The 22,389-nt window shown below is 40.8% G+C and overlaps 2 protein-coding genes across 6 annotated transcripts; both read right to left on the reverse strand.

Moving 5' to 3' along the window:
- Positions 1 to 1,176: 1,176 nt before the first annotated feature.
- Positions 1,177 to 7,988, reverse strand: stau1 (staufen double-stranded RNA binding protein 1). Of its 4 annotated transcripts, none has more exons than XM_036571144.1 (15): positions 7,793 to 7,987; positions 6,601 to 6,927; positions 6,306 to 6,427; positions 6,032 to 6,188; positions 5,617 to 5,767; positions 5,025 to 5,196; positions 4,730 to 4,825; positions 4,290 to 4,502; positions 3,996 to 4,139; positions 3,743 to 3,889; positions 3,320 to 3,395; positions 2,811 to 3,124; positions 2,593 to 2,715; positions 2,376 to 2,455; positions 1,177 to 2,203 (listed from the first exon to the last, which is right to left on the reverse strand). In XM_036571144.1, the coding sequence occupies exons 2-15, from the start codon at positions 6,788 to 6,790 to the stop codon at positions 2,116 to 2,118; spliced, it is 2,073 nt and encodes a 690-aa protein (XP_036427037.1). In that variant the 5' UTR covers positions 6,791 to 6,927; positions 7,793 to 7,987; the 3' UTR covers positions 1,177 to 2,115. The 4 variants fall into 4 exon arrangements, with proteins under 4 accessions (XP_036427037.1, XP_036427035.1, XP_036427033.1 ...); XM_036571142.1 differs by having other exon boundaries at positions 6,011 to 6,188; XM_036571140.1 differs by having other exon boundaries at positions 5,617 to 5,770; positions 6,011 to 6,188.
- A 247-nt stretch (positions 7,989 to 8,235) lies between these two features.
- Positions 8,236 to 22,274, reverse strand: pbrm1l (polybromo 1, like). Of its 2 annotated transcripts, XM_036571138.1 has the most exons (30): positions 22,163 to 22,274; positions 20,871 to 21,020; positions 20,637 to 20,734; positions 20,372 to 20,519; positions 19,852 to 20,010; positions 19,094 to 19,210; positions 18,911 to 18,979; positions 18,679 to 18,777; positions 18,473 to 18,558; positions 18,293 to 18,384; positions 17,815 to 18,028; positions 17,559 to 17,700; positions 17,309 to 17,397; positions 16,937 to 17,216; positions 16,320 to 16,425; positions 15,549 to 16,212; positions 15,125 to 15,336; positions 14,751 to 14,936; positions 13,993 to 14,150; positions 13,544 to 13,798; positions 13,296 to 13,441; positions 13,001 to 13,158; positions 12,635 to 12,818; positions 12,249 to 12,453; positions 11,945 to 12,146; positions 11,118 to 11,306; positions 10,432 to 10,596; positions 9,421 to 9,488; positions 9,120 to 9,333; positions 8,236 to 9,029 (listed from the first exon to the last, which is right to left on the reverse strand). In XM_036571138.1, exons 2-30 carry the CDS (start codon positions 21,003 to 21,005, stop codon positions 8,866 to 8,868), a joined length of 5,004 nt encoding a protein of 1,667 aa, XP_036427031.1. In that variant the 5' UTR covers positions 21,006 to 21,020; positions 22,163 to 22,274; the 3' UTR covers positions 8,236 to 8,865. The 2 variants fall into 2 exon arrangements, with proteins under 2 accessions (XP_036427031.1, XP_036427032.1); XM_036571139.1 differs by lacking the exon at positions 10,432 to 10,596.
- Positions 22,275 to 22,389: the final 115 nt, after the last annotated feature.

Consider the following 22,389-nt stretch of genomic DNA (forward strand, 5'->3'; position numbering starts at 1 on the left):
TTACCCCCTACAGTGAGAAGGCTGAACTACTAGTGCATTTGGAAGGCTGGCAGCAGGCTGTAAATGCCTGAGGGGAGCTCTGGATGTGGAGGGTTATGGTTTTAAATAAGGAGATATCCAAGTAAGGAGAATGCCCCAATAAAGAGAATAGAAAATCATTTTGGTAAAATGTATAAGTTAGTTTTTATGCTTTTGCATCAACACTTTATTTCTATTTTTAGTGAGAGATTTTCACCAAGCTGGTTCAATAGAAATCTATAACAGAGCTTTTTGAAGGCTATTACCATGGAGCCACTTTAATGGCTTCCATTTGCCACGTACTCAATCATCAAGACTGAGATGAACTGAAAAGCAGTCACTGGTGTCATTAAAGAATTAACTATTTAAGAGACCAAGTTTTACTGCTGTTTAATGATGGGAGGCATACAGTTGTATGCAAAAGTATGAATACCCCTAATAAAACGATTTGTTGATTTTTTAAAGTGAAAAGTGAACAAATTTCAGAACACAACTTCAATTTATTTGCTGAGTAAATATTCAAAGAAAATAAAAAAAACAAAAGTTATGAGCCATAACTGCACAGTTCACATTTTATGTTTTTTTTTTTCCAGTATGTTAAATTCAGCAAATAAACAGCAATTGTGCAGGAGCGTGTTCTCTGTAGAGGATGTGTTACTTATTTTTACTTAGAAAATCGACGAAACATCATTAGACCATGACTGCATTGCATATGATTGTATTTACTATTATGGTAAGTCTGTGGTCACCAACCCTGGTCCAGGAGATCCATGTTCCTGGAAAAAGTTCCAAGTACAGTCAACCAAACCTGCTCCAGCTAATTAACTTCATCAGAAGTCACTGATTGGCTAGATCAGATGCATTAGTGTTAAAGAGGGCAGCAGCATTTTAGATGGAGGTTGAAACTAAACTCTGTAGGAAAGTGGATCTCCAGGAGTATGGTTGATGAGCACTAGATTGAGTGAAAGGAATTATTAAATTGGTCCGGTTGAAGTTATCATCAAAAGATTTAGATTTTTGGATTGAATTAAACAGTCAAACTGTTTCATTGGCTATTTCAGGGTTCGATCCAAACCAGAAGATGAAATCTGATTAGATTACCTTTTAAAAGCAGTTCATAGTTCACTATACCGCACAAAGAATACCACGGAGACCAGCTGAGCTGAGTTTTTAAATGACTCACATAAATTTAAAACATAAATTCACCATGATTTCCTCTCACTCCTCCCACCCCATTCTCATCTCTGATTTACTGCCTTTCCCATTCACACACTAAAAAGAGACTTACTGATTTTAGAGCACAGTGGCACATTTTTACTTACATTCCATGAGGAAAAGGGGAACCAACTGGCAAAAAAATGGGGTGGGATTACACTGAGGTGGGGGTGCATGAGTTTGACTGTAATCGAGGGCAATTAATCGTGCTTGTACCATACATACACCCAAACAGCATAATCACATTCCCTCTGTCTCTCTCTCTCTCACACACACACACACACAGAAAGGACATCACAGAACACCACCACACGTCACACAGAGATCAACAAACCTTCCCACTCCTACATGGAAATGCAGTTAACGCTTTCTTTTTTATGGTCGTCACCTCAAAAGCACTGGAGAAAAACCAATATGACAGAGACCTCTTGCCTTAGCTTCATCATATCCTCCAAAGGGGTTTTATACTGCACATATCACAACAGCTCTAGCACAAGAGTCCAGCCGTATCCTCTGTGGGTGCTCATACTGACAACATTTAAAAAAAGAAAAGCATGACATTAGAATGCCTTCATTTTAAACAAAGAAAACAAGCCATCTATTCAAGTTATAATTCACATTTATCGATTTACCGTTCAACAACAAAAAGAAAAAACAAACAAACAAAAAAACCACCACTGGATATGATGAAGCAAAACAACTATGTATACAATTAAACAACATCAAGGAGGAGAAATCTCTCAATTAATCTTGTTTAACTGTGAAACTGTAACACTTTAGAAAGGTAAAGATTCAGTGTGAACAAGGCTTTCAGAGCAGCCAGTCAGAACTCTGTGTCTGTCTTTTCTCTAGTGTTTCCTAAATGGCACGACCGAACGTATTCTAGACTGTGCCGTCCAGACTTTTTCCCATGGTGCTTGAGTTAGCCGGTTTGAGCAACGAGTCGCCCTCTAAGTCTTGTTTGCCACACCTACAAGAGACAAAAAGGGTGGTAAAAATGTTAAATCAGCAGTTTTTTTTAATTTACTCAACAAAGCTGTCATTAAAGCTGTAAAGAGAAAATGCACTTAAGGATTTTTTTGCAAGTGACTGAGCAAACCTTCCTACAAAAAAATGAACAGAACTGCCATCCCTTTACTTACCCAGCGACTGGTCCGTTTGCTGGGCGTTCACTGGACTGCTGGTCCAGCTCTGAGAGCAGCTTCAGTATGTTGAATGCAGCCTGTGAACAGAGACACACTGAAGCATTTCATATGCAAAGGGCATTTTACTGAAATACACCACTGGAATTCCAAAGACTTTATTGCTGAATTCAAGTCCAGGATCTTTCCAGGAGGGTATGTCTGGTGTCATACTTACCATGTCATGACAGGACTCCACGTCCTTCCCAATGCCATGGCTTATAAGAGGTGGCTGAGAGGAGCAGTTGATCAGAGACACAAACTCGTTCTTGTTGTTTTTGGGAAAGTCTTTGTACTCTACCTGTGATGAGTAAAGAACATAAGAGTGGCAGTCTGTAATAAGCTACTGTTTGATGAGTTAGTGTGTGTGCATACATGTTTGTGTTGACTGAGTACCTGTAGACCTTGTACAGTGGCCAGGTAGCCGAGCTGTTCAGATGGTCTAGTGAGGGGTCCGTGAGTTCTTGGAGCCAGGTTTTTGCTTCCCTTCAGTATGCCTTCAGCAGTGGGGGATGTGCCAGCATACAGCAGCTCATTGGCAATCATGGCCGTCATCGAGGTCTTGGCCTGATTAGGGCGGCCGTAGTCCTTGGCATGGGGTCCCTGGCTGGCTCCGACTGCTTGTGCTACCTCAGGCACCATAGGTAGAATGCCAGCAGGGAGCTGCTGGTGGCTGAGGAAGGGCAGACGAAAGTCTTCCTCCTTTGGGACTACACAGAGGCATTCAAGAGAAAGTATATAAGATGATGCTTCACTATTAAGTTTTCTGTACGTTAGAGCAAAAGGCTTTACCTTGGCCATATAGAATCAAGTTGACATCTGCATTATCAGTGTTGGATGGTTACATAAAAGTATGGCTGAAGGGAGAATATCTACTACTGTTTTCTCCCTTTTGTGACACGTACCTAGACCCCCCTCCTCCCCAGAGCCCGGCTCAAAAAAGGTCACTTTACGTCCATCTCCGGGTTTCTTCAGAGGTGGCTGTATACAACACAGAAAACTTATCTTAAATTCATCAAAGGACAGCACATAAAACTAGCCACCAAAGAGCACAGCTATACTCCAGAATACTGTTATATCTGTATGACATGCCACACTATGTTTGCTTCAAAAGTGAATCTGAAGCTAACTTAAGCCTTGTTGAATCACCTAATGGTTTTGCAAGAACACTGACGCAGGCTCATTTGTTGATTGTGTTGTACCACTATTTAGTAAAGTACATAATTCCTCACAATATAGCACAATACTAATGAGGGTGTAGTGATCCATTTCAGTCACAGACACATAAACAGTAACTCTGATAACCAGCAAAAAAAATGCCACTGAACCTTCTCTTCAGTTTTCAGTGCCGGCTTGGGAGGCTGAGGCTGAGGCACTTTGAAGCCCAGGAGTTCCAGCATCTTCTCTGCAGCGTTCCGCTTAGCCACCTTTTTACTGGGGCCCATGCCCTCTGCAGTCTGACCAGAGACTGACACCTGAAAGTGAAAGATGAGCAAATGACTTCTCCCTGCTTCAACTCAATTTTCAAAGGCATTCATCATTCACCAGATTGGGGTGAATTCACTTTAATTTATCTGGTACCTGCATGACAAACTCCCTACGTCGGGGCAGCCCTCTCTCAGTGACCAAGCTATATTCTGGCTCCTTCTCTTTCTTAGCCTGCTGGATCTGAGCCAGTCTGCTGATTGGGTTTATGCCTTGACCGTATTCTGGACTAGTCTGCAGCTGAAACCAAAAGGAATAGATTTATGTAACTATGACGCTTATCAATCTGGAAAAAAAAAAACTTAAAACAAGGAACACACAAAGCAAAGACTCACACTTTTCTTTCACTTTCTAATTCCTATCCATTCAAACCATCAAACAAGACCTCACCTTTATAATGGATTTGGTTTTCTTTTTAATGCGCTGGGGCATTTTGTCTGCAACAGGCAGCTGTGGCAGCCTTCGCAGCTCCTCTAGCACAGCGACGGCGGCTAGCTTCTTGGCAATCTTTTTGCTCTTGCCCTCCCCTTCTCCTGTGAACTCTCCCACTGTCACTTTTACCACAAAGCTCTTCATATGAGGGGGTCCTGCCTCTTTTAGCACCTGAATAGAAAGACTGGTTGATTTTTGAGCTGGGCAAAAGACATCTAGACAAGGATTTGACTGAGTGAGAATATAAATAGGAAGTAGAGATGATGATGCAATTCCCTATTTCACAAAAAGATTTTTGCAGTGTATTTTATTGTGCCTGAAGGCAAATAACAGTGAAATTTAATAACATCATATATCATTTAGATGGTTGTAATCATTAATGGACAAAGTGGGTGTACCTCAAAGTTCACAGGCATGTTCCGCTTCAGTGCAATCTCATACACTTGGCTAATCTCTGATTTGTTGAGGTTTTCTTCTGTGGGTTCTTCTTTCATCTACAGACAAAAAAGAGTGTTAACCACAATATTAAAAAAACATTTCTTTCTTGTCGAGTGAAATACTTCTGTATTAGGAAAGAGTCTTTTAAGATCACGAATTTAGTTTTTGATCTTAATTCTTAACTAATTTTTCCTTAGACATGCATGGCCCTACATTGGGCACAATTTGACAGTAGATGTCCCCTTAATGGTCTACCTCTGCTAGCTCCTGGAGCAGTGGCTCTTTCTGCAAGGTTTTGATAGCTTTAGCAGCAGCGTCATGTTTGGCAGCCTGGCGTGTGCGGCCCTTTCCATGGAACTGCTGTCCTCCAATAGACAGCTCCATATGATACAACATAGGCCCCACCGGAGGAAACGGGTAGTAATACCTGTCCAGGTAAAAGCGAGAGGTCACATAGAGGGACATGACAAAGGTTTATGTTCAAACTTACCATGATGTTCCAGTACAAGTATGCCAGTTATCTATTTGTGAAGCGCTGTAATCACAGTGTTTTTTCCTTCTTCATTTGACATACAGTCTTTAACAGCAAATGACATTCTCTCCTCAAGTTAACAAATGTTTGAGCTACAAATTTCCATCTGAAGTAATTACTAACTATGGATTTATTTCTTAACTTTAATTACTGTAGCAAAGGATATTGTAATCCCAGATTGAAAAATGTTTGAGCTGAAAACTTCCATCCAAAGTGAATTCTAACATTTTACATGTATTTAACTTCAATTACTCTTAATGTTTGTGCATTGCGAGTACATACAGGTGGCATCTTATTAACTCAAAAGGTACATACTGTTGCATGGAGCGGGCATAGGGCCCTGGTGTTCTGATGTTGTAGTTGAATGCAGGTCTCATCCCTTGGTAGGGGTCTATAGGTTTATAGATAGGTTTCTTTCCCAACTTCATACAAAGTGCATTCAGCTCCACAGTGTGCGTCATGCTGTCTGCTAAGAGAAAAAAAAAAACATCAAAGTGGTGCAAATATTTTCCGGCCTTCATGTAACATAAGCAACACATGATTCAAATGGAAACAGAATTACGCTCAATACCCCAAATCAAACAACACAGCAAGAAACAAGTACTGTGTCGATATCAATGGCAGGCGACATGAAGCAAGCAGGGCATGTTTTAAAATGGTTTGAAATCCACAAGACATAAACACATTGTGAGATTGTGAGTAAACGTACACTCGCCCTTGGAGAACCCACCTGGGTTCCTGCCCTGGTGGCGAGGCCCTCTGTTGCTAGGTTTAGGGAGCGTCGTCTGGGCAAGAGCACAAGCTGCTGCAGAGTGTTGAGCTTTCTTTATGCTGGTCCCCTCTGCATCCCAGTGCTGCTCCCCCAGAGTTAACCGCACTGAGAATATCTACATTAGGGGAGAGAGAGAAAGAGAGACATATGAGAGAACCTGAAAAGGAGACAAAAAACTAAAGAGGTGGAGAGAAAGACCGCGAACAGATGAGGTAAGAGCTGTTTATGTTACCTTGGAGTGGGCTGGTCCTTGCTCACTGAGTAGCTTATACTCAGGTTGGATCTTATTGTAACGGGCTAACTCATTCACCAAACACATGGGGGTCTTCTCTTTAGGGTTTGCCATGTTAGACACTGGAAAAGAGTTCGATATTAGGGTTTGTATTACGCTAAATTCTTTATATTTTCTATTTATTTGACAACTGCTGCATCTCTGAGAAGACCTGGGAACAGTGTGCTCTGAGTCTAATTACTTCTGTCTCACATCTTTATCCAAAATGTAAAGGCTTCAAAAAACTTTTACCCACCTGTGGGGTTACAGAAGGGCGTGGCTGAGGCTGAGGGCAGGGCAGAGCTTCGTAGTGGGTGACTGGCACTCTCTGAAGGTAAGGAGCCAGTAGCACAGGGGATGCTGAACCCAGGCTGGGGTGGGGGCAGCTGTAAAGGGGCAGAACTGGGAATGGGGTTTGCAGGAGTCTGGAACTGAACCTGGGACATTCTGATTTGATTGTTGATTGAGTATCACGGAAGATGCTTTGCAGTCCAGCAGAGGAATCTCACAGGAGAGGAGGGTGCGATCAAGACCAAAGGAAAGAAGTGGGCGTTTTATATGGAAGAAGACTGCAAAGCTCTACCTGCAAGGAGTAAGAATTGTAAAATGTGGATGCATGTTCAGTTTTAATACAGAATGCATTACATAATAACAACAAGACTGAAGATTATTGTGCAGCAGTAGTAAAGCAAGGTGACTGGGCTTGCGTCACACATCAAGACCAGTATTTTAAAACAATGGGACAGAATGCAAATCCTTGGAACAGCCACCGGCTGAACAGTAGTACATACAGAGCATTTTAGGCCATAGCCAGCAAGATAAGACAGTTCACTTAGGCTATAACTTTGTCATCAGATAAAGATGATTCAACACCTTCTGTAGGAACCGTTATTATGTTACAGGTGCAAGATGAAGCAAACAAACGTACACAACCGCTTGACAGATAACGGTAGCTAGCTAACCTAACGTAGCGAGCTAAATAACGCTAGCTAGGTTGCTTGGTTTGCCACCCTTTGAATGTACAGACGGCATTTCTTCCAAGAAACCCAAACAGTCGAAAATGATATGGCTTAACATGCCGACCAGCTAATCTAAATGGTGTCAGCTGTCAAAGAAATAAAACACCAGTTGTAACGTTAGCGAGCCACCATTAGCGTGTAAATAGATGTACTACTGCTCATCGTTAGCTATTGTTAGAGCTAGCTAACGTTAGGTTAGCTAACCCCTAAAAGACTATAAATGGAAACCGCGTATGTATGTGACAAAAACGTTGTCAAGAACACCTACATCTAGCGCATTATGGTACAAGAGGACAATGAGATATCTGTAGTTGGCGTTGGGGGCAGAAAGGACCAGAGCGCAAAGCTAACAGTAGTGAAGAGCTAGCGGGCTGGCTAGCTGCAGCTTTGCGAACTGAGTAACGCCTTATTCGCCACATTACACCTCACCTCGGTTTACTTAGGTCCGGCTGTAAATTACTCCATGAGTAACGACGTTTGAGCTTAGTATTTTCTTGATTGTTATCCAAATTAAGGGAGGGCTTTTGTGTTGGTTTTGAATTAAATATAGGTGAGGTAGAGCGGAGAAGGTGGACAGGGCAAACACTAAAGAGAATTGCCTAATTTTCCGCCCACTTCCAGGATATGACATCACGCGAACCAGGTCTGTGGAAGGGAGTCGCTGATATGCTAGCGAAGATTTTTTATTATTTCTTCTTCAGTTATGAAACCAGTACGTTTCTGTTATTACTTTTACAATCCCACTTAGTTTTGATTTCCTTCCTATTTCATGTTAGCTCAAAAACTAAATCCAAATATCTCATTGTCAGAGAAAGAGCTTTACTTGGTTAAATCAAGACAAGACACCACACAGCTTATTTTCTTTTGTCAAAATTTTATGTGGTATTATTAAGGTAAGGACTGAAGTACAAACTTACACATTTGCCATATTTTTGACCATACAAAATGAAAAAAAAGAAATCCAATAAAACAAGGATAAACCAAGCTTATTCTGCAATTTTATAAAAATATTGGTAAAATACTACTGTGTTGTATTATTATTTATCCACCTGATGTATTATCGCACCATAAATAAGACCTCAAAGTGGTTAAAGCCAGAGAAAGTTAGACATCAGTGTCTGAGGTGGTTTACTCTACATATCTAATAAACTGTGAAAAGTGTAGCAGATAAAATGCACATGTGGATCAACACAGTTAAGCAATTCCACGTAACCATTTTTCATCTAAATACTTCTAAAACTTCAAACAGTCACTGGCAACAGGATGATTCCATATCAGTAGTTATAAATTAGCTAATGCATTTGTGATACAATTCCAGTGCATCAATATGTACCCACGGGAAATGACTAAAACCTTCACTTCTCCTACACATACAAGCTGATGTTGTTATTGCTATGGAACATAGTGAACAATCAGCTGCTTTAGATATGATATTAGATTTGGTTTGAAGTATAGTTTTGCATAAATAAGGGTCCTGAGTGTCAGGGATTAAAGATTAAGGGTTAAAGGTTGTAGGCCTGTCGGATGTTGAGAGTGTCTCTCATCATCAGATCTCTGAGTCTCCACAACGCGTCGGCCATTGTGGTATGAGCACCTTTGCTCTTCAGCCAGTGAGAGGGAAGACGGCTCTCCTGCTCCCTGGTGAGGCGAGAGTCTGTCCTTTGAGCTAAAAAGAATGGACAAAAATGTAAATACATGTTTGTAAATAAATAAACTGGTTTCAATTTGAAAATCTATTTTTTCCTTCTTCTCTTACCTTTAAGGCTCTGGTCCCATTTGCTGATGGTGGGGGAATCTGCACTAAGCCCTTCTATGTATTTCAGATAGGCTTCTGAATGCAGGAGGCGCTGCGCTTTGGGAGGCGGAGCAACAAACATGGGTGTGGCTGGCTGCTGGTGGGCAGGCTGACCCAGCTGGCCCTGGCCTGGGTATGGCGGTGGAGCTGCTTGCCCTGGGCCATATGCACCCATCTAAAGAGAAAACCGCATTAGGACTACAGCTCACCAAAGATTTAGCAAGTATTAGGAGTAAAACTAGAAGGTAAATAAGATGTTCACCTGAAGCCCATAATGGTTCCCTTGACCAGGACTTCCTGCCATACCATTCATACCAGGTCCCATTACACCTGCAGTGCGATGACAAAAAAGTCTGAAATATTGGAGACATCTGGCTGACTAGTAGAATAGCTTGTTTAAAGGACAACCATCAAGGGCTGAATCAAGAAATGTGATAATAGCTTCAGTGTGTTAGTTATAACAGAATTATTTTTGTTAGTAGAACGAAGGTGCTTGCAGATACAGAAAAAAATGTGTGATTTGTGATGATTCCAATAGGTGGATAGGTGTGAATGTATAAGAAAGTTTGTTTTTTTATGTATACACACACACACACCTAAATCTTAACTGAACTGTAATTAGCAGACCAATAATTTAACAATTAATCACAGCCATTATCATCACTCAAATGATAAACAGGAGCAAAAGATTAGGCGGATCTATTTACCCAAAGTAAATGACCAGAAATCACAATATTTAGTTGAAATCTATTAGTCCACTGCCATTCTGAATGCTGAAAACCAGCCACCCATGCAAGAGCACATAACATTCTTATGATCATAGATTTCAATGCCTCTAACCATTACAAATGAGATTTTCCACTAATGCTTACAGAGGTAATTATGAATTGGATTATGAGTTCACTTTTTAAAGTCAGGTACTAAAGGCAATTTCAGTTAAACATTTAGTATATTACTAAATAAACTGAATAAGAAATGTATTTCTTTCTATGTTTAATTTACTTTATACTAGTATTTAAATAAGAGAGCACCTTATATAGGGCTGCTGATCTCCTGTATTTGCCTGATCAATTAATTTACAAGGGCTTCAAAAGTGAACTAAGGTTTTCTAAATGAGAAGCACTTAAACAGGACCATGTCACACATGTCACCACCACTATAGCTTAAAATGACAGAAAATCCAACTAAAACTGATTTTAGACTGAATTTTCCTTAGAAATACTTCAGCTTTGATTGGTTGGTGGGGTTGCTTGATTGTGGTATTGCATCTTACCAGGAGGGGGCATACCAGGGTACCCAGCCATGCCTGGTGGAAGGTAGTGTTGAGCGGGCAGCGGGGGCACCCCCATAGGGTGAGGAGGTGTGCCACCCATACCCATCATGCCTTCAGGAGGGCCCTGCATAGGCATGAAGGGTGGGCCATAATTTCCCATCATGCCTTGGGTGAGAAGGGAGAGACAACACAGAAGAATCCATGCATTGATGACATGCAAATGTGTCTGTGGAGACATGCACTACAAAATAAAAGGCATCACAAACTCTAGACGAGTGAGTTAGAAAGCATAACATAGGCATACGTGTCAACACAGGCATGAAAGATGACAGAAAAGAAGTAGTGCTTCCATATGTGATGTTAATAAAAATAGAAATCATGCAAAATGAAATAACAAGCATTATCCTGTACACACAAACATAAACCATTAAGCTTCAGTCATCATTATGAACCGAATATATATATATATATATATATATATATATATATATATATATATATATATATATATATATACACACACACGGGTTGCACTTGGCATGGAGGCAAGAGTTCTGTGACTGATGAATGGTGGACATGAGTTGGGGTATGGATGAGGTCAGTAGGTGATGGGGTATTTTGGAGGGTGCCCGGAAGCTGCATCTCGATTGTCTTGTGAAAAGGGCTTAAAGGGGATTTGGCGTTACCTGGCATAGGTGGCATGGCTTGGTTTAGCATCCCCATAGCGCTTGGGGGAGGCACCACCCCCATCAGAGACCCGACTGGGGTACCTGCTCTTGGGGAAGCCTGCTGCTGTTGCTGCTGCTGCTGTTGCTGCTGTTGTTGTTGGAGAACTCTTTCTCGCTCCTGCTGTTCCACAAGTTTAGCTGCCCGCTCTGAACATACACACAAACAGTGTTAGGCACATCAACCTACTTGTTAATATCCAAGATTACTGCCCTGATCAGAACTTCCAAAACAGTATCATGACCACTTCAGGCAACACTCAGTTTAGTATATTAAAGGGACAATTACGTCACTATGCTGTCTTTTGAGGATTTTCTGTCCATCTCATATAACAACTCAGAAAATGCACTTAAACATGAATGGAAAAGCCAGAAAAAAAAAATGCCTAAACATCACAGGAAAGTTTCTGGAAAAGTTAGTAATAAAGGAAACAGATTTTTCAAATAAGTGATTAATTGTTCACCACCAATGGTGATGTGACATAACTGTGAACGTACTATTTAGTATAGTAGTATGCAAATTGAAAAACAGCATCAACGCTACATCTGGATACATCAAAGTGGGACAGCAACTTCGTCATTAAATGGGCCACTACTTACACTCTGTGTCTCTAAACTGTTACTGCTATAGCTATGTACAGATGACACAGGGCTGTCAATACTGCTTGAGACTCTTGTGTGGTATTATCTTTGGGAATGTGCACATAAGAGTAGTTTACGGAAACACTAATTAATTAGCATTTTCTTTTACAGACTTTTTTGGTGACTCTAAAGTAGGCTGAACCTACCCTCATACTCTGCTTTCTTAGTTGACTCCAGGTTCCTCCACTCTGTACCCACGAGACGACTCAGCTCTCCAAAGGAGTAATCTGGGTGTCGAGCCTTGATTACAGCCCGCATCTCGCTGCTAAACAGGATGTAGCCACTCATGTTAATCTTTCGTTTGGCTCCCTCCTTCTTGGACAGACCTTTTATTGACTTGGGTGTGGACTGAACAGAAGAAAAAAAAACATATCATTTACAACCAATTAGGGTTAATTACTGGGCATTAAGTCATGTCTATGTGAATGGCTAGTTTGCAGAGTGTAAGACCTGCGGTGGTGTGTAAGGCAAGTCCATGTCACTAGTTAGCGATGCCTGACTCTGAGTCATAGACGGTGTTTCTGGTGCTTCATCTTCTTCCTCCAGCTCATCTAGGTCTTCGTCCAGGTCCTCCATGTCTGCAAATTTAGCCTCTAGCTCTTCAATCTTCTTATCCAGTAGTGGAGAGGGGTCCTTCTGGGGTACAATAGGTTTCCTGTAAATGGGAGAAGCTTAGATACATTAATTAGTAATGGCATCCAGTTTAACAAAATTGAACTCAAGACATGAAAAGTAGTGTATCAGCTTTTGTCCCCCCCTAGTATTCAGTAGATACAATCGAATCAGATTAAACCCATTCATTGACCTGAAGAATGTGACGTATCATGTGAAAGCACCTGAAATAGTAGATCTCATCATCCACCACTTTAGCTGAGAGGGAAAATCGTTTTAGGCCTTTGAATTTCTTCATCTGCTTCTCACTCTCATAGTACCGACTCTCGAAGAGGTACACATCCTCCTCTGCAAGCTCAGTAGGCCTACAGGAAATGAAGTCCTTAAAGTAAGAGACTACACACTTTCCTGTAGAAAGAGGAGAAAAAGATAAAAAGCATGAGAAAAAGAAAGATGATAATCTGCTGTAGTATATTTAAACTTCATGTTTTTACTTAGAATATAATCATCTGATTATACAAGAGCAAAAATGAGATATTTCATTTCATGCCAATTCATAGCATATCCAAAACATCAGGGAAGGCCTATACCTATGATGCAGGTCATGGGGCAGGTTTCCTCCAAGTTGCTGAGGAACACTTCACGCTTGTAGAACATCTTTGTGGGCTCGTGTTCTGTCTCTTCAGGGTGGATGAATATAGGCCCAAAAAAGTAACCAGCTCCATCTCGCACCCATATCTTCTCAATCCTGGCCATAACAAACCATGGGACAAGCTACTCAAAAAAATCTACAAAACTATTCAGTGACAAGCAAACATATTATAAGAGAAGCTATAAAAACTGACAAACTTGTGGAAGGCAAAAAATATAGAATGATTTACTTACCTGCCAATTCTTGGCTGTGCTGGCCCATGCGATCGAATGTAGACACAATCACCCACTTTCAGCCACATGTTATTGTAGCATAGCTGCTCATAATACTGACAGCCAGGTTCACCATTGGCTACCTCTACAGGAACATCCTCTCTCTCCTGTGTGCAGCAAGTGTGAAATAATAAATGACAAACACAAAGAAATACATGTTCCATTTTCCAATCTGCAGTTGTGTTCTCAGATCATTAAAAGATACATACTTTCTCAATGAAGCCACTCTGATCACCATCAGTAATGTCTGCCGTTTTTTCCTGGTCTCGCTTTGCCGCACTCACAAACATGGAAGCAACTCTGACAACTGGTAGTGGCACATCACGAGGTACTAACTTTACAGAACTTGGCGGCATGGTCCACATTTTGATCTTCTTGAAAGCCTTCGTCCGTGTGGTGTAACGAGACTCGCAGACAAAGACATCCTCGGGTTTGAAGCCCTCAGGCTGAAGTTTGAAATAGTCCTAAAAAAAAAAAAGCAAAATAAATACTCCCAAACACGATAGTAACCGTATGGCGGAGGAATTCAATAAAGATGATGATGTTCATGTATTTATGGGAAGACCTTCCCCTGTAACAGTATATAGTCTAACCAGTTTGATCACCATTTGATCTTCCCAAAGCTTAACAGTACAGGGGAGGCTTATGTTCCATTTACCTTCACAAAAAGGACCACACATTTTCCCAGTATTTTGCTGAGTGGAACTTTGTTGTAATAGTCACTCTTAAATACTTCCTTCTCCAGAAACTTGCGTGTAGCCACGTGGAAGGTCTCACCCGGTCGGTAAAACCAGCAGCCATACATCCACTGCTCACCTGCAGAACACAAAGTATTTCTAAAAGCTTAAAATAATATTACAAGTTGTCATCACTTTGTGTTTGGAGCATACATTTTTCTGTTTTATCTGACGTGTGAATCAGTTTTTTCTTATTGATTGCCCTGTTTTGTGCATCATTCAAAAAAACAGCCTGGGCTGAAAAGCTCCTTATCATGTTGACATGAATGGGCAGGGCTTAGCTGCTGCTGGATAAATAGGTGGATATTTGTAAATGTGTTTTTTTGTGACATCATTAAAAAAAATAGAATTGAAAATGGGCTGCTTTTGCAGCTTAGTTTCCATTTGTGGACCACATGGACTGGAGAGCGAACAGTACCTTTTGAAACTTTAAAATTTACATACTACATAAAAGTCAATCAAAAGTGAGGCAAATTCATTTTTCCCCATTTTATGGGCCCTTTAATATCCACTAGGACACAGTATAGTCTAGTGAACATTTAGTGATCTTGCCTAATTCACTTACCAACTTTTAAATGCACAGTCATGGCATCATGCAGTCTATGGTGTCAGATCTCTGGTCACGTGTTCACTAAGATGATGAACTTTTTAAATATATATATATATAATTTCTGCTCACCAGCCTCATCCTTCCACAATTTCTCGATGCAGACAATATGTGGCTGCAGGTTGGCTTCAGTTGGCTGCACGTACACACAGTCTCCAATACTGTAGGTGCTGTTTTCAAAGCTGCAGTTTTGACTGTAGGCACTCTGAGGATCTGTTGACCACTGTCCCCCTGTAGGACCACCTCCCTTCTCCTCATCTGAAAGAACAACCATTCATCAATATAAAAGCAGTTTTCTTGAAATCAAATGGTTCTTTAAGCATTGAGCACATATTCCAGAGAGATCCTTTCAATCTACCAAGATGACAAGCTACCCCACAAGGCAGCTTTAACAAGGAAACTGGGGATGAAAAAGAAACATAAGGAATAAGGAAAGATACACTTGCCTTTCTTCTCCTCCTCTCCTTTGAGTCTGTCTTCTTCTATTTCTTGAGGCAGCTTCTCCCTTTTCTCCTGATCCACGTCTGCGTGCAAGTGTTTGAAGGTGTAGCTCAGTGCAGGGGACAGCAGGATCTCACCATTCTTACACAGCTCATCTCGGATCTTCACAAAGAACTGCTGAAGTTCCACAGAGTCCTCGAAGATCTCTGAGTCAGTTCTGAACAGGCAGAGCAGCTATTATTCACTCAATTTGATTTTCAGACATGGTTTATATTAGTATGAATCAATGAAAGCATCATTCTCACATTTTCTGGCTTGACACTTGCTTAAAATAGTAAGCCTGTGCAACTGATCATTCGTCTGAGCTTCATGAATCATCATTTACGACAAGCCCTTGCTTTTCTAATAGACTAAAAGAACTCATCTGACCTGTTGAGGCGTCTGGCTTTCTCCAGCACCTCAAAGAAGTGCTCCTGGAACACATCCAGCCTCCGATATCGCCCACGCTCCACATTATTACGAATCACCTCCAAATTCAGCGGCGGGTCCTCTGGGTTAGCAGGGTCCACGGCTGGCACCTCCGCTAGTGAGTCGCTATAGCAACGCCCCTCGTCATCCTGGTGGCCCATCACAGACACAAAAAGGCTCCGAATGAGATCACGGATCAGCGGAGCAACAGACACTCCAACTGATGCGCCCTCCTCTGCCTCTTCTTCCTCCTCCAGCCTCCGACGGGCATCCAGAAAGGCTTTGTGCAGAAGCAAGGCATCGCGGTAGATGAGGGACTCTGGCTCGTTGTAGGTACAGGCATTGTTGAACATGAGGATGAAATCTTCAGCCATTGAGTCCACATCCTGGTAGCGGCCCTGAACCATGTAGCTACGCACGCGCTCCATGTCAATTGGACGCTTGATGGCAGCATAGTAGTCCGGCAGCTCAGAACGGGATGGGAGACGCAGGAACACAGCGCTGAGGCGGCGGCCGCGGTTGTCTGTGAAATTGCGAACCACTTCGTAGAGGTCACTAAGCTTCTGCTGCAATGGGGTGGTCTGTGGACGAGACTTCTTAGGAGAAGCCGCACCCCCACTCCTCCCTGGGTGTGTAGAGGTGAATGTTAGAAAGTAATATATAGAGAACCAAAAGAATTTGCTATTCTCAATTTGTGCAATATTGCTTCAGTAAGCATAACAAGTAACATACGTAATTTGAGCTTGGGTGAGCCCACATCATCATCTTCAGGTGGAGGTCCAAGTTCCTTCTGCTTATCTATTAAAATCTTTTCCAGAATGTCTGCATCATTGTACACCTGCATGTAAGTGTTAAAAAGCAAGCTCAGTTACACTACAGTTTAATGTTACGGTTACTTTTATTTATTTTTTACTTAACCTTTATTTAAATCAACTAATATGTGAATCACTGATGAATAATATGATTCAAGAGCTTCTGTAGATCATCCCAATTTGATGAGGCAAACAAAGTATTTTATCCGAATGAGTACTTTGTATTGCTACTTAAAACTACAAATAGTTAGGAAGAAAGATAAAATTGTGTTTTCTTTGTAAACAAAAATGATATAGCATATTTCACAACTATGAGTCAAATGTTGAGCACTTCAGAATATAATGTACAATTTGCATTTTTTCCTTGCCAGAACTGCAAGATCTCTTTTTAAAATAATGTTATTATATCTGAAGATCACCATTTCTAAACAAACAAAGATTTTATCAATTTTTATCAATATAAAACATTAATGGTACAATACACAACCTTATCTACAACCAGTCTCAGTCTTTAAATACACCTAATGGGGCACGCACCTGGGAGCCCTCCTCATTGTAGTGGCGAGCATTACGGAAAATGAGCTTCATATCATTTATGAAAGCCTCCTCGCTGTTGTAGCGCTCCGTGCGGATATTGTTCTCAATGGTGCGCAGGTCCATGGGCTCCAGGATGACCTGATAGTAGTCAGGGTAGTCCTTCTTTGAGGGCTTGACCGTGAAGAGGTCACAGAGGCGCCGGTCTGTGCCTGCCTCTCGTGCCTCGGTCACTGCTGCATACAATGCTTTCATTCTGTTCTTCTTGGTGTTTTTCTTATAGCTGTACCAAAAATATGAGAGAGATGAAAGGATCAATGTTACTGCCATGGGTATAATTATTTGCTGCATGTATGTACAAACAAACAAGCAAACCTTCTCCTCTTAGTAGCTCCTGTGTCAGGGGTCATGGAAGAGAGCAAACTGTCTCCATCATTATCATCTTTGACTTCTTTTCTTTTTAGCTTGAAAACACATTACATAGAAACTCATTTCATTTCAGAAACATTACAGTACATTCACAAGTTATGCTCTTTATCTAATAATCATATTCAGCAGCATAGACAAATAGGTCCTAAACTTAAGCAAACTTTCAGGTTGCTGAAACTAAAAGAAGTTAATTCACCTGCATTATTTGCTGTAATTTTTGGGCACGCTTATATATGGCAGAATTGGGGACATTGTAGCGTTTTGCATTCTCAAACATTGTTGAGAGATCTGCTTCCAGCTGTTCAACTCCCTCATACTCTCCATTCCGCATTTTATCCCTGAAAAATGAAAAGCAGGTCACACAGGTGAGTTACATAAAGCACATCCTGAATAAAAAGTGCAGATGAACAAGATGAAATTCTGGGTCTGGGTGCGATGCAGGGTTGTGGTACCTGATCTGCTGGAGAGAAATTGGGTTTTTGATCTGCTGGTAGTAGTCCGGGTACTCCCTGCGTGAAGGCAGCTGGAGGAAAGGCTCAGCCAGGAGTTGCCCCTGAGCATTACGACTTCCCCGGATCGCTTGGTACAACTGGTTGACGGGATCAGCTGCACCCAGCCTAGACTGATTGCTTTCAGATTCATCTCCAGCATCATACCTCACAGAACCTGGTGCAAAAAGCAGAATCTAGAGGCTGTTATAATCTTTAAAAGCTTTGATTTAAATATTTCTCTCATATGAAATAAGATTATATAATAAATATTTAAAAACTAATAAAACAGCTCATTTTATTATGACCAAAAAAAATTAGCACATATTTTACTTAATATTATTACTCTTAGTTATAACTGATGAGTGCACAGTGGAAATAATCAGACAGCATACTGGAGTTCTTGAATTTTAATACATGCAGTAGAGAGAGAGTGATGTACCTGAGAGAATAGAGTCTTCATCACTCTCTGAGCCAGTCTGTAGAGCTGTGGCACCAGAAGACAGACGATCACCCTGAGCAGACCTCCGGTTTCTACCAAAGCACACACACAGAAGATCAGAAACAACGTCTAAACAACATCTTCCATATAGCATAATAAAGACAATGACAGTAGAAGTACCTGATTCGGAGGCTGGATTTTGTAGGTTCTGCCTGTTCAATTTCAGTCTTCCTCTGGATGAAGACCTTCTTGATTGTGTTTGCATCCTTTTAGCAGCAAAAGAGAAAAGTGAGAATTACTACATTATACCAAAATTTGATTATGTCTATTATCAAACAGTATAAAGACTAATTTGAGTAACAGTCTCAAATAAAAACAGCAATTACCTTAAAAACCTGTGATCCAGGTTCATTGTAGGTTTTGGCATTTTTAGTCAAAAGATCAATGTCCTTGGACATGGCATTAATGGATTTGTAGTGCCCCAACTGTAACAGAACACAGTAACATGCTTTTAACATTTTACTTCTGAAAGCATAGATTATGAGTGTATGGGTAATAAGTAGACTTGCGCATGTTTCAAAAGGAAAGCAGGGGTAATTTAGAGAGAGACATACATACCTGTATCCTCTGAGCTATGGTTCGTAAATCTATTGGTTCTTTAATTACGGCATAGTAGTCTGGGTATTGCTGCACAGGGGCAGAATAAAAGCATATACAGAGGTTAATTTTTAATAAGCTACCAAACATTGACATGTTTTGGTAAAAGAAAACAAAATAAATTGCATAATGTAAATATCTTACCAGTTTAGATGGGAGCTTCTGGAAGAGCTCACTGACTAACCTCCCTGATGAGTCAGTGTAAGAAACAAGAGCCTCTAAGAGCTGTTCTAAAACTCCTTTCAGATAGTTGGGTGATGGCTGATATTCAAAGAGAGAAATGAGGGAAATATTGTAATCCAACTGACTGACACACACACACACACACACACACACATATATACATATATATATAAATATTTTACCCGAATCTTTTATTCTATTCATTAGACACTGTAGAGAATTCATAAGCCCCTTTCACACATGCACTTTTAACCAGGAATCTAATGATAATTAAAGAGAGGTTAAGTGTGAACACAAGCCGAAGTCAAAATCCTGGTATAGTCAGCATGGCATTATACCTGCAAATGACCAAGTATAATACTTGGGAAATTATTGGGAGGGCTCTGTGTGAATAGAAGCTGATATATTATCTGCAAATACAGAGATGCATGGATCACAGCCAGCAAAGCTGAATGTTTGTGTTTTTACATACAGTCTTTGCGAGAAAACAAAAAGTCACAGAAGTGTTGAATAAGATTCAGAAATAATTGAGCTGTTGCCGATTCATACCGAGAACCTCATCTCCTGTTTAGGATCAGCATGTACAAACGCTTGCATCCTGGAAACATACAGTTGATGAATGACACAAAGCCAGGGAAAAGCATATCCACAATGCCCCGGGTTTTAATTGTGAAAGAGGCTTTACACACACTAGTAACAAGATAAGAGGGAATTTTTACCTCTTCCTCTGTGGAGACTCCAGCATTGTCAGGGTCTTCGCCCTCATCCTCCTCTTCTTCATCTGCCTCCTCTCCATCTCCTCCACGCAGAAGACTTCTCTTGGTGTCTAAAAACACATCCCACAGCTTACAGGCAGCCTTGTACTCTGGGCTGTCAGCCTAGGAGGAACGCACACACACACAATCAGTCTTGCTGAAAACGTGTCACTACCTTATTGCTACTACAAACAAGAGAGATGGAAAAAACTAAAGTGTGACTATATTTCATGTGGAGAATGTTTCAATCTATCTACAGCATTGAGATACTACTGAAAACTGTATCAGCATTCTAGGAACACTTAATGATTAATAACAGAGAATTCAAATCAATTCTGCAATTCTAATCGTTCCATGGTACGAATTACTATAGAGTCAAAGTGGAATTCGAGTAGAAATTAATGTACTGGTCTGCCTCCACTGAGATGCCCTATGTGACAACAGAACAGTGTATGATCCATAAATGGCTTAAAGTCACTGTTACCGAATAGTAAGCTTTGGAATTGTTAATAAGCAGCTTGAAGTCTGCAGAAAACTGCTCCGCATCCTGATACTCTTCTGCCCTGAGCTTCTGCTGAATCTTCAACATGTCAATGGGCTGGCTCACCACCTCATAGTAATCCGGCTGGTTCCTAAATTGCACATACAGGCATTATAGGAAGACTTTGTTGAGGACAATTCAACAGTTAATTTCATCAGACTGTTAACTTTATTTGCCTAGGAATTAAGAGGCATTAGTTAACATTTACCTCCTTTTTGGAGCACGAACAAAGAGCTCACATATCTGCCTCCCCTGCTCATCTTTATAGTCCCTGACAGTGTTGTACAGCTCATGGCAAATGGCAATCTAAAGAAAAAAACAAGATGAGTAAGTGCAATATATATTTACCGCAGTCACGATATCAGCAAACAGTGAACATGGTTCAAACAAATCAATCCTTATTTTAATGGAACAACCAGGCGAATAAGCTGGGCAAACTCACTTGATCTACGGCAGTGACATTAGAAGTCCTCCTTCTCCTTTTCCAGCCACTGGCGGGAGTGGATGTAGTGGAATCATCGAAGTCTCCACTCACACTACTGGAGGGAGAGGTGGTGCGTCGTCTCTTGGAGCCCATAAGAAAAGTGATTACCTGAAAAATCCCATATACAAAACAACCCTTATAGGCAAAGATGCTTAAACTTCCCCCAGCACCTATTCGTTTACACTGTTAAAGAATATTAATATTACCTTTCGTCAGAGCTAAAATAACATCACTTTTGCAGTTGAACTGAGGTACATTTTACTAGAGTTGAGCAATATAACATTATTGATCGTTATTGTGATTAATTACATCACAATATGTCACAGAATGCTTTTCTGAGCATATCGTGGAAAGTAAATCACTTTCCAATAGCATGTTTGATTAAAAAGAGCATAATTAGTCCTGTTTAATTGATTTAGTGCAGCACAGTGTGTAAAATGTGCAATAAAGTAATCGAATTCATAGATTTTGATAGAAATTTTAAGATGTTGCACTGCTTTGTCTGTTCTAACTTATCAGATGTCAGAAAAAATAAATATCGTGACATCACGTATCGTCAAAACATGCTGAAGTATCGTAGCAAATATTACATTTTGCCATATCGCCCATCTCTACATTTTACCATCATCAAACAGCAATCAAAACAAAAAACTCATTGATTCCAGACGTGCAGACACGGGTGGCACAGCCGGCTGGCTTACGGTGCTGTTAGCTAGCACTCTGGCTTAAGATACAAACCGGTTCTCTGTTCTCCACAAACTAGTTATCGCTGTTCATCACAGTGTAGTAACACTAACCTAGCTGTCGTTTGCCATGGTCACATTAATCTATCTAACCGACTGAACACAAATAAATCTTAGAACTAAAGTTAGCTAGCAATGCTGGCTAAGGTATAAGGTTCCTGTGCAGCCAGTCAGGCACACATAAGTAGCTACAAGCCAAAACATAAGCAACATTACTGTCAAACTAAGACTACCAAACTGATTTTTAATGTTTTGTAACTTTCTAGTTTATCAGTTGTTAAGCATTGTCAGCCAAACAGCTAATCTTCCGGTAAGCAATCATACCAGTCAGCCAATCCTCACATTTGTACTGTCGCGGCTCAAACAAAAGAGCGCTCTGAGCAGCAACTACACACAAACTCCCGACTACATCAGCGGGTCTGACCGGCTGGGCTGAGTAGCGCGATTCGCTGCCTATATCGCGAACCAATATCGTAGAAAGAAATGTCCACATATACGGCCACTCACCCGTATAAAATATGTGGCTTTCTTGAAGCTATTGAGAATTATCCACCATTAACAGCGCACCAACTACAAATGTTAGCCAGCGAGCTAACGTTAAACGTTGGCTTCAAGTCCCGCCCCTTTGGTAACCGACGCCGGAAGAGCGGTATGTTAAAAGTCTGTTTCTATTTTTTTTTCTTCCTTTCACAACTCGAGTTTGTACAAAGTTCTAATTTGTCCTGGTTTATTTT

This window comes from Colossoma macropomum, unplaced genomic scaffold, assembly GCF_904425465.1.
Source record: "Colossoma macropomum unplaced genomic scaffold, Colossoma_macropomum, whole genome shotgun sequence".
In the NCBI taxonomy this organism is placed as follows: Eukaryota; Metazoa; Chordata; class Actinopteri; order Characiformes; family Serrasalmidae; genus Colossoma; species Colossoma macropomum.

What these genes read in the sequence shown, in the direction of transcription:
- stau1 (XM_036571140.1), bottom strand. Translation starts at nt 6,790, where the DNA reads ATGTCCCAGGTTCAGTTCCAGACTCCTGCAAACCCCATTCCCAGTTCT. An exon ending in TGCTCCAGGAGCTAGCAGAG is followed by an intron (nt 4,826 to 5,024) that starts GTAGACCATTAA and finishes TTTTGTCTGTAG; the next exon opens with ATGAAAGAAGAACCCACAGA. An exon ending in CACTGAAAACTGAAGAGAAG is followed by an intron (nt 3,396 to 3,742) that starts GTTCAGTGGCAT and finishes TGTTGTATACAG; the next exon opens with CCACCTCTGAAGAAACCCGG.
- pbrm1l (XM_036571138.1), bottom strand. Translation starts at nt 21,005, where the DNA reads ATGGGCTCCAAGAGACGACGCACCACCTCTCCCTCCAGTAGTGTGAGT. An exon ending in ACAATGAGGAGGGCTCCCAG is followed by an intron (nt 16,426 to 16,936) that starts GTGCGTGCCCCA and finishes ACTTACATGCAG; the next exon opens with GTGTACAATGATGCAGACAT. An exon ending in GTGTGGTCCTTTTTGTGAAG is followed by an intron (nt 13,799 to 13,992) that starts GTAAATGGAACA and finishes TTTTTTTTTTAG; the next exon opens with GACTATTTCAAACTTCAGCC.